General features: G+C 34.7%; 2 protein-coding genes across 2 annotated transcripts in view; one reads left to right on the top strand and one right to left on the bottom strand.

Annotated features, from left to right (window-relative positions):
- Positions 1 to 5,138, bottom strand: part of LOC107664653 (actin-related protein 3B-like) — a 13,999-nt gene extending 8,861 nt beyond the window's left edge. Inside the window, exons 1-6 of the mRNA XM_016455277.1 lie at positions 5,002 to 5,138; positions 4,855 to 4,906; positions 4,089 to 4,144; positions 3,607 to 3,731; positions 1,331 to 1,441; positions 843 to 938 (exon numbers count right to left, since the gene is read on the bottom strand). Coding sequence (XP_016310763.1) covers positions 843 to 938; positions 1,331 to 1,441; positions 3,607 to 3,731; positions 4,089 to 4,144; positions 4,855 to 4,898 — 432 coding nt within the window. The 5' untranslated portion in view covers positions 4,899 to 4,906; positions 5,002 to 5,138. The remainder of the gene's footprint in view (positions 1 to 842; positions 939 to 1,330; positions 1,442 to 3,606; positions 3,732 to 4,088; positions 4,145 to 4,854; positions 4,907 to 5,001) is intronic.
- Positions 5,139 to 8,787: 3,649 nt separating this feature from the next.
- The window catches only part of xrcc2 (X-ray repair complementing defective repair in Chinese hamster cells 2), a 5,746-nt gene continuing 3,043 nt past the window's right edge, over positions 8,788 to 11,490 (top strand). Inside the window, exons 1-2 of the mRNA XM_016455278.1 lie at positions 8,788 to 8,862; positions 9,172 to 9,253. Of these exons, the coding sequence (XP_016310764.1) occupies positions 8,788 to 8,862; positions 9,172 to 9,253 (157 nt within the window). The remainder of the gene's footprint in view (positions 8,863 to 9,171; positions 9,254 to 11,490) is intronic.

Below are 11,490 nucleotides of genomic sequence, written 5' to 3'. Positions count from 1 at the left end.
TCTGTAAAGCTGCTTTGCAACGATTTGTATCGTGAAAAGCGCTATACAAATAAACTTGAATTGAATTAAATATTTTTTAATGCAATGACTACCTGTGACTATTTTATAACTAAGGTGCAAATAACTATAACTAAGTATAAACAGTGACATTAACATTATTTGTACTTAGTGTAAATAGCCTCTGATTTTTTATGCCAGCTATCAATGGTAAAATGGGTTTCTCACACTTATTTTCTGTGCTGCAACCGACTAGTATTTGAAATAGAAACTAACAACCAAAGACATAATTTCACATACTTTTTTTAATGTGAAACTCAAATAGATGAAGAAACAGCAAATTCTCCTCAGATGATTAAAAAAAACAGTTTTCAATTTCAGGTACACTTTGAGTAAATTTCATAGGTATTCATGTATTTTTCTATTTTAATCTTTGACAAGCTACAATAAAGGTTTTCTGTATTTTACCTGACTTTTTGTGAATTGCATGGAAACCAGTGTCAGAGATCAATTTGACCCCAACACAATCGATGTAACCAAAATTTGTACAGCTTGTTTAAAAAGCATCTATTTGTCAAAATGAATGTAATTCATAACCCTAAATTAGAAAAGTCAAGAAATTTCAAAAATAATTAAATTATTTTTAAATTACATGAAATACTGTTTAAACAGAGTGTGGATCTAATTTACCAACAACACGATAGGAGGTTTAAATTGAAAAGCTAATTAATTGACAGGCTAATATATATTATATACATTATTGATCTTTCAAACATAGTTTTCTATGTTTCTTTGTTTATGGCATCTTTGTAACTGAGTTGACATATTTAAACGTAAAGGTTTACCTGAACAGCAATATATAGTCCTGGGACGCTGAACGTTTCAAACATGATCTCAGCTAAGTATTCCCGGTTCTCTGGGGTATTTAGAGGAGGTTCTGTCTGAAGAGAAAATATAGCACTGCAACATCAGGATAAACAGACACAAAAGGTCTGTTGAATAAATGAAATGTGCTCTTTTGAAATGTAAAATATCAGGCGCATATAAAGGGTGTTTTGTCTTCGTCAAATGGAGCAGCAAAACAAAGGCACACATGCAGTAGACACACTGGAAACATCTTGTTTGTGACTAAAAACCCTGTTGCACTCTGGTACATACAAAGCAGCATAATCTATCATTATGCAAACAATAAATATTTCAATGGTAGCTTCAATTATGTATGGGCTTCCTCTGTTTCTCAGTGGGAAGAAGATGTTTCACAAATCTCTTTAAATTACTGTGCCAAACACTCCATAATGTCATCTTTAAGGTCTTTAATGTACAGTCGACATACCATCAAAAAGTTGTGGTCCTCTGGTTCAGCTCTGAGATATTTAAATATGACCTGTTCCATGAACTTCTCCATGAGGTCCCAATCCTCAACAATACCATGTCTGATGGGCCACTAATGTGTATAGAGAAAAAGACCATTACATGAATTCCTCATTACTCTTGTCTTAGTTAACATTGTCTGTTGTCTCTCGACAACACAAACTTTTCATCAGGAATCTCAGAAAGGACTGTATATTTCAAAAAAGATAAAAACAGCAAAATAAGAACAAGACAAAGACAGGAAAAATACTTTCATCAAACAGTTATGAAACACAATAATACAGAACCGTTATGAAATATGATATCATCAGGTGGTAAAATGTATATTTTGGTAAGTGTGAGACATATGCACACATTTAAGTGTTATTTTTCAAATGTTCTTTTGGCCTTTTGGTCTTTGTTCTCCAAAAACAAACTGCCTTTATGGCTTCATTTTTTGAAACATGTTCCCTTGCAGAATCTTCATGTAGTTTACAGTACATCATCTATTCTTCTTTCAGATGTAAAAAAAGATGGTCTGTCCCTAATGATGAAAGGCAACCCAACAGTATGATGCTACCACCCCTTGAGAAAAAGAAGTGTGCTTAATTGTATTGAATGTGCACTTGTAGTGTACTTCATATCTCAAGTATAATGTTACAAAAGGGTACATGCAGATAATATATTAATGAAATAAAAGGCCACTTAAGTAAACTTAAAAAAGAGTAAATTTTCATGACTGTTAAAGGTGCAGTAGGAGATCTTGGAAAATGCTAACTTTAGCCTGATAGCACTGAAAGCGGACGTCCCACCCTCTGGAATTGGGAACCGCTGGGCTACATCATGTGTCATTCACCGGTGAGAAAACTTTATAGTTCAGTTAGTAAAAGTACTACAATACCATGAAGGAAGATTGGGTTGTTGATGTTTGCCTGCCATTCTCGCTCTGTCTGCACAGTGTGCGTGAACTCGCTGATGACGTATCCTGTCTGCGCGAACAGGGTGCGCAGAGGTATGCTAATACATACGTTGACAGGCAGGTAGGAAAGCCAATTAAAACGCTCGGAGCGTTTTGATTGGACGAACATTTCTTGGTCCTACGCCTTCCACAGAATATATAAATACAGATAAATACATTTAGACCACTTAACTTAATGATTGCTATCGGGATGTGAAGAGACTTTCAACCAGCATAACAAAAAATGTTTCTGAAGACAATCACCTATTGCACCTTTAAGTACGTTATTAAGTACACTTTTAAAATTAAAAGTTTTACTTTAAAACACACTTTAAATCATTATATTTTCATAATATTTTGTCGTGCTTTAAATAAGAATACTTATTTTGACATTTTGACTAACATACTAAAGCACATTTTAGCTGTAGTGTGTTATGCAATATTCATTTGGATTTGTCTCATATTTGATTAAGTTTGCTTCACTGATTCTGATATTTTTCTGTTTATTACTGTTAAACTGCTTTTAAACCATCTGTATTGTATAAAACACTATATAAATAAAGGTGACTTGACTTTTTCACAAGGGACTGCCAAACTCTGCTGCTAGTATTTATTTATAAAATTTTTTTGGTTGACAGTGTCACATTCTCATCAAACATGATTTTAAAAAGCTCTATCACTAAACCTTTTATCACACTGACTGCAAGCTGAGCAATGGTTTCTTTTGTGCCTATCCTAAACCGAGGTCCTGACTCTCTGTGGTCATTAAAAATCCCAGGATGCCTTTCGAAAAAGAGTAGGGGTGTAACCCCGGCATCCTGGCCAAATTCGCCCATTGGCCTCTGACCATCATGGCCTCCTAACCATTCCCATATCTGCTGATTGGTTTCATCACTCTGTCTCCTCTCCACCAATAAGCTGGTGTGTGGTGGGCGTTCTGGCGCAATATGGCTGCCGTCGCATCATCCAGGTGGATGCTGCACACTGGTGGTGGTTGAGGAGATTCCCCCTTCTATGTAAAGCGCTTTGAGTGCCCAGAAAAGCGCTATATAAATGTAAGGAATTATTATTATTATTATTATACTCAAAAAAGGCTGTTTTAGAAGTACACTAGCATTTAGATGCCCTCTTGGATCTTCAAGTACTGTATGTACAATAGGTCAGCATTAGTACTTCCTTTTGTGATTGCATACAACAAATCTGCTTATAAACATCCTGAGGTAGACTGTACAGTGTCGTCTAAATGCCTAAAACAACAGACTGATACAATAAACATTGTATTTGCTTAAAGAAATGATTACCTTGGTTGCATAGTTGGGCTTATCAATGGCTTCATCTCCAATGAAGAAATCGAGGTCATCCACCCCTTTCATGAGACGTCTCTGTGCCTGATCTCCAACACTGGCTGTCTCTCTGATCGCAATACCTAAAATCGACAATGCTACAATCAGTTGACTATTGTAGCACTGTGAAGTCAAAAAGCACATTCGTATAAAATATGCTTAACACAAATTTGAATATTTAACAGTATCCATTGACAAAAACATTACAATCAATAAGTGCTATGAAAGGATGTGTGTTGTTAACAGGCTCAGAGCCTACGGTATATTGAGGTTACAGCAGTGGTGAATAACAGCTTTAAATAGTGGTTCCCTAAGGCAGAGTTTAATTAAATTCGTGATCCAAATATTATATCCTGGATCTGAGTGCTGGACATGCAGTACTAGTCTTCACTGATCTGCCCCGCTGCGCATTTAACAACTAAAACTGTCAGGCAGCTCACAGGATGGCATGATGAACTGGGGCTCCGTGTTTCCTGCATAACCAATCTTGGTGTACCTGAGGACGAAAGAACAGTATATCATCATCATGAATGAGATGAATGAATCAGAATGACTGTGGTTCAGTCTATTTGTTTATAATTTTTCAATCAGTATTTCCAGTGAGTACACGGTCTTTCCATTCATCAAGCAACAGCTGTGGTAGTTTATTATATAGCTATAACACACCTGATTAATGTCTCAACATGGCAGCCAAGTAAATCAAGACCAACATAGTTTAGATGAAAACATAAATCATACCAAAACCCATAACATGCATATTGCTTCCTATACACTCTCTTACTTTTTCATGTGCAGATACTGACTAGATGTTTACATAATCAAGACTGTTACTTCTAAATTAGTTTTTACTAGTGTTACAGGACTGAATTCATCAGCTAAGAACAGATACAAAAATATGCATGTAGGGCATATACAACCCACATCCCAATTCATATATCCCTCATCCATATTTGTGGATTCATGCACCTGGCCCTAATCATAACAGATTAGAAGCATTTTTAACAATGTTTGGGAATAGCAGCCTATAGTAATTCAGTATATTTTCTACCTAAAATACATGCTTTCATTGGGATCATATACGCATAATGATACTGAGGCAAGCATTTAATCAAGTTATAGTCTGCAACAGCAGGCTTAAAGATTTGTCAAATTGATTGCAAAGCTTCAAATGAAACTGGAGGATTATACACGTGTAAACAAACTCACCCTGTCCCACAGTCTATCACGCACGGAGGGGGCCGCACTGCCATCACCAGCACTGGACACAAACACACAAACACATCCGCATGACACAACATTAACGACGTCATCTACACAGAACCTATGTGCCGTTTACAGGGTTGTCAGGTTTACCTTTATTGCGGTATGTATTATCCCTTGATTATGGCTTGCACCGTTATTTTGCGCGACTACTTCCCGAGTCAAAGGGAAGGCAAAAAATAGAAACATGCTGGATCCACTCGCGCTGCCTCATCACGGTCCACAGGAGGGTTGACAGCGAAATTACGAATCCCACTATGGTAAAGGCAAGAAGGCGAGTTTATTAATATTCATAAGCCAAGTCTTCGCTACATGAAGGTAACCGAAGAGACGTCATGATATAGTTAATAACCATGAGCCAAGCCTTCGCCACCACTTATTCGCCACCGAAGATTACAGGAACGTCAACATTGCATAATTAATATTTATGACTTAAACAATTGCCATAGTAGGCTCCGTAATTTCATGAGTTGGGCAAAAGTGCCTGCAGACCGCAGAGCGCGTGGCGCATTATCACTGTTTACTGTCTTAACCTCTTACTTACGATTCAGCTTTAATGGCAGACGTACCTAGATCTGTAAATTTGTGTTAATTTGGTCCAAGATTATATGGCGAATCGATTTGGAAATAACTCACTAACTCTGATTGTTCGGGGTAATGAAATACAGGTATCAAAACAATGGAAGTAGGCTATATCTCTTGGTTAATGAAATACGTTATCAATGAACGTTGGAAAATTTGGGGATTGGGGCTGTATTGATGACAATGATGATGATGATGATTATTATTACTATTATTTAGATTCTTAAGATTATTGGCAGTATTTATTTATTTCACTTTTTATTGTGTGTATTGTTGATTTGGCAATATTGTATGTTAAATAAACACACACATACATAGATACATTATACATATACATAAGCAAGTTGAAATCGAATTATAACGAAGTCCCTTTTTATGCCCTTTATAGGATAAACTCTATGGCAGTCGGTCCTAATTTTACATTAGCCTATATAATTTATTTAGAATGAGTTATAAATTTGTAGTCCCTCTGTAGTGTATTGAAGTGATGATGCCTTGTTATTCTCACAGTTGTTGTTGTTGTTTTTTTTGTATTATTTCATGATATTATGAGCAATTGTTTTTTTAGTAAATAATTTTATGTTTCACTTTCAAAACATTTTAAATTATTGCCCACTGTGTGTTCTTTAGACCAGTGGTTCCCAACCCTGGTCCTGGAGGCACCCCAACACTGCACATTTCGCATGTCTCCTTTCTCTGACACACCAATTTCAGGTCTTGGAGTCTCTACTAATGAGCTGATGACCTGAATCAGGTGTGTTTGATTAAGGAAACATGCAGAATGTGCAGTGTTGGGGTGCCTCAAGGACCAGAGTTGGGAACCACTGCTTTAGACTAGTGTCAGAAATTAAAGTTTTTATAAAAAGACCATATCAATACATTTGTGGGTGAAGTCAGCTAAAATGGGCTATCGGGTAAAATGGGCCAAATAAGGTTGTAGCGTCATATCTCTTAAAATATTTATAGTCAGTCACAATAACTGGTCTTGCATTGTTGCTTCAACACTTGTTGACATTTGACAATTGTAATGTAAGTGAGCCTGACATAGTAAATTTCTTTAATCACCAATAAGGGTACTAAAGCAATTATACATATGCTTACCAACAAAGCAAAGGTTTATGAACAATGTTTTGACATGCTCTTTCAAGTAAAAAAGTTTAATTTAAAAAAGAAACTTCGGTTTTTGTGAAAAACATCATGTTAGGTAGAAATGGCTGGTTAAGCTAAAATGGGCCACACTTTTCAGCTAAAATGGGCTGCATACACACACACATTTTTACACAGAAATTGAGGGTGAAAATAGGTTTATAGGCCTAGATATGTGTGCATACAAAATTTACATACACACATAAACTACCTGTCAAAAGTTTTTGAACAGTGAGATTTTTAGTTTTTTTAAATGTTGAAATATTTTTGCTATTTAAAATAACTTTTCTATTTGAATACATTTTAAAATGTAATTTATTCCTGTGATCAAAGCTACATTTTCAGCATCATTACTCTAGTCACATGCTTCTTAAGAAATAATTCTAATATTCTGATTTACTGTTCAAGAAACTTTTTTTATTCAGTTGAGTACATTTTTTCAGGATTCTTTGATGAATAGAAAGGTCCAAAGATCAGCATTTTTTTGATCTAAAAAAAAATACGTAAAGCTTTACAAAAAGCTTTTGTAACATTATACACTATACCATTCAAAAGCTTGGAGTCGATATTAAATAGTAAAAATATTTCAAAATTTTACTGTTTTTGCTGCACTTTGAATCAAATAAATGCAGGCTTGGTGAGCAGAAGGGACTTCTTTAAAAAAAAAAAAAAAAAACATAAAAAATCTTACTGTTCAAAAACTTTTGAGTGGTAGTGTACATGCACACAAAAGACACCAATGCACAGAAACACACATCTATACAACATGATCAGTTCATTTTTAATTGCATTGTTTAATGAAATATTCAGTCAACTTTCTATTTAATGAAATGCATATGGTGCTGTTGCTATGGCACACTTCTATTTGAATACATTTTAAAATGTAATTTATTCCTGTGATCAAAGCTACATTTTCAGCATCATTACTCTAGTCACATGCTTCTTAAGAAATAATTCTAATATTCTGATTTACTGTTCAAGAAACTTTTTTTATTCAGTTGAGTACATTTTTTCAGGATTCTTTGATGAATAGAAAGGTCCAAAGATCAGCATTTTTTTGATCTAAAAAAAAATACGTAAAGCTTTACAAAAAGCTTTTGTAACATTATACACTATACCATTCAAATAGTGTCAATTTACTGTTAAAAATAAAATTATTTCAGCCGAAATGACCTGTGTTGTTCTCTTTTTATATTGGCCCATTTTACCTGAATGTTGTGCCGTGGCTCAAGAAGGTACCTGCTGATACTCTAACTCTCATAATTTTAAAACAATTATACTTTTTGTCATTTAAAAAAATATATACATATTAAAGAGACCCATGCTAATTTATACAAAAATATATCATTAGATCTCACGCATAGCTTATTTGATGGTATTATAAGTCATTTTACCAAAACGTGGCCCATTTTAGCTGACTTCACCCTACTTAAATTCCATTTCAGTTAATTAAATAATTGTCATATTTATAATATTAATATGATGTTATAAATATTGTACAAACAGTATATTATATTATAACTATATGTGTCTGCTGTTGCAGACGATTTTGTGTCTTCATCAAAACAAAACACGTATGATCTGTTTAAAAACACTAATTACTAAGAACAGAATAGAATACTATGAAGTAATATGCAGTGTTGGGGGTAACGCATTACAAGTAACGCGAGTTACGTTACTTTCTATAAAAAGTAACTAAGTAACGTGATTAGTTACTTTTTATGGAGTAACGCAATATTGTAATGCATTACTTTGAAAAGTAACTTTGCCCAACACTGGTAATATGTAATATGAAATCAAATGTTATAGTCTTAGAACGAGCCTGGTGTAATTAGTAAAGTAATTGCGTTTTTTTACAACTATTAATCTCTTTTATATAAATAAGTGGCAAATATAATTGGCATTTAACATTAACTTCCAGAAGAAATGTGAAAAGTGAAAGACCAATTGCAAATCCTACACATCTCCGTCTTTAAATAAATGATATCATATTCTATAAAATACGGTAAATATAAGATAAAATGTTTTATCTCAAATAAAATGTTAAAATGTAAATACATGTGTTGTTGTGGTTTCTTGTGTGTTCTTGTTACTGTTAGACACCGTGGGACTTTTGTTTTGAAGTGTCGTCGAACGCTTATTTACCAGGAAATGGAATTCCGAAATGATTGCGCGAAAATCAACGAAATGACAGCACGAGTTAGAATGGCTGAGAATGGTGCACAGGTATATCTGACAAATCAGTTAAAGCGTTCACATTAAAGCTTTACGTAAACATACAATTACTTGATACATTTAAACGTATGCTTGCATTATGACCCACTAAATGGAATGGACGGTTCCTGTCGATTTACATTAAAATTGGTTCATTCAGATGATCATTAAAGTGTTTAACTAAATCTTAGTCGACGGAAGCTCAAACTGAGGTTCGGGCATTTCTGCATTATGCTTAAATGGAATCGTACAATTGATAGTACTGGCATGCCACTTGCTATACCTTGCTTGCAGTAAACATCAGTGTTTTTGCTTTTGTAGTTGGTAAGCAGACTTGAAGGGCGCCAGTCATTGAGGGACATTGAACCCAATATATTTCCCGTCGACGGTGGTCCAGGTCAAGGTGAAGTAAATACAAGCTGACCCTGCGTGTATTAAGCAGAGATTGCATTTTTTAGTAGTGCTTTAAGTTGTTTTCAGTTAATTTGGAGAGTCAGTGTGAAAATATAATACGGTGGTCTATAAAATGATAGCAGATTTGAGGTATAAATAGCCTACAGATTTTCACAGGTGGCAGTTGATACTTGACTTGATGTAATTTTTATGAAGTCCCCATATGTGTGTGATAATATCTCATTTGTAAGTCGCTTTGGGGGAGAAAAAAAAAGTTCCTACTAAATGAATAATGTAAATGTTATGGTTAATATACATACGGAAAAAAATCTAATATCTTCTTATTTCCCATCGTATTATGCAGACTCCAAGGAAACTATAAATAAGCCGTATATAAGACAAGAAGTAAGAACACTGTGACTCTGTTGATTGAGATACACTGGGGCTTTGTCCAAATACCCACACTTGCACTCTTTGCACTTGACCACTTGATTACTTAAATGACGTATTTCCTGTATTTGGCCGAAGTCTTCAAGTGGGTGTGAAGACCACAAGTGTGTGTCGAACTTTTCATTACCTGATGGGACACACTTGTAGTGTTGTAAAAATGCAAATTAATTTGAATTTGAAATACTTTGCATTTTAAAAATCAACTTCTAAATGTCTGTTCAGTAGTCCCTATAACATGACAATTTTAATTTGTGGTGCTTCTAATTAAGTGATAAAAAGCAGTTGCAAATGTTGTACAAAATAAATATCACCACTACTCATCTTTGCATCAATAAAACGTAAAAACACTGTTTTTCTACCAAATTATTTGTAATATCTAATTATTATATTAATATTTAACTTACATTGGAAAGGTTTCCATGACCTCTCGCGAGATCTCGGCAAAAAGTCTCAAGATTTATTTCCAGAACATGATGCATGATGGGATACACTAAGCCTCGAATAGCGCTCCTGAGCGGTATTCGAGATAGTGTGGGTTTAGTGTGCGTTAAGGGCACTGCACTTTGTCATTTTGAAGACATGGGACAGACTTGCACACTTACTTCCTGTCACGCGCGCACAAGTGGCCAAGACCGCAAGTGTGGGTATTTGAACAAGGGGTCTGTATCTAAAAAAAAAAACTTTTTGAAAACAAACATTTTTGCAGTGCCATTTGGTGCCACTACTAACGTAAAAAATAACACACTTAAGCTGTAAATTCAAATATAAATCACAATTCCTCATCCCATTTGCGATGTTAACTCAAATTAGCACTTGAATAGAGTGCTTCAGTGATGACATATATTTGTAGGCTAACCCGGCAGTTCGCATCACCCTGGTTCCCTCAACAAAAACCCAATAGGATTGATCTATTGGCTTTTGTATTATTGCAGAAAATTAGCTCTTAGATGAACAAAAAAAGTTATGATCCTTACACATTTTGTTCATCATCTTCACAAGTGAACACAACATGTATTAATTCTGAAGGAATGATGATGTTTAATGCCCAGACAACCTCTTTATATTTCCATTTTAGCCACATGTTAGCAATCACTTTTTTAAGACAAAACAAGTCAAAGCTTAAAAAAAAAATAAATAAATCAAAAGGGTGTATTGCTGATGTATTTTATGTTATAGAATAAAACATGAAAATATCTTAAGCTTGTGTAACTACAGTCCTTATTACAGGCATTTAACCAAAACACCCATAGACTTAAGGGGATAGAACTGGAAGTGTTAAAATGCTAATTAATTTCCAGGTTTTTCCCAACAAAAATATGTCATCCATGTAGCACTTCTATTAAAGTCTAAAGGTCACTGCACACTAGGGATATGCCGGTATCAAATTTTTATTTTGCGATTAATTGCTAATGCTTTTATCATATATCGCATTACCGAATACCGGCACAAGTCTACTGCACACTGAGTCTGAAATTTTCGTATGAGTTTTTCTTTCTTTTTTTTCTCAGATTCGTCATCCTTTCCTATCAAAATGCTTGCTATGGATGTGAAAACACAGAAAATCGAACCTGATCCGATTTTTTTTTTATGACAGACGAAAGTTTCGGAGGCAGTGTCAGTGTGTAAACGTGATTGACACAATGTGAGGTCGTATTTATTTTTGAATGTGCGAAAATTTCGGACGAGAATTTTGGACTATTGGAATTTTGTGTGCAAAGACCTTAATGCCGAGTTCACACTGCACGATTTTAGCCCGATTTTTCACTCGCCGACAGGTTTTGCGAAACCGCCGACAAA

Source organism: Sinocyclocheilus anshuiensis, unplaced genomic scaffold (genome assembly GCF_001515605.1).
Source record: "Sinocyclocheilus anshuiensis isolate Anshui unplaced genomic scaffold, SAMN03320099.WGS_v1.1 scaffold35, whole genome shotgun sequence".
NCBI classification, from domain to species: Eukaryota; Metazoa; Chordata; class Actinopteri; order Cypriniformes; family Cyprinidae; genus Sinocyclocheilus; species Sinocyclocheilus anshuiensis.
This window is presented reverse-complemented; position numbering and strand designations above follow the sequence as displayed.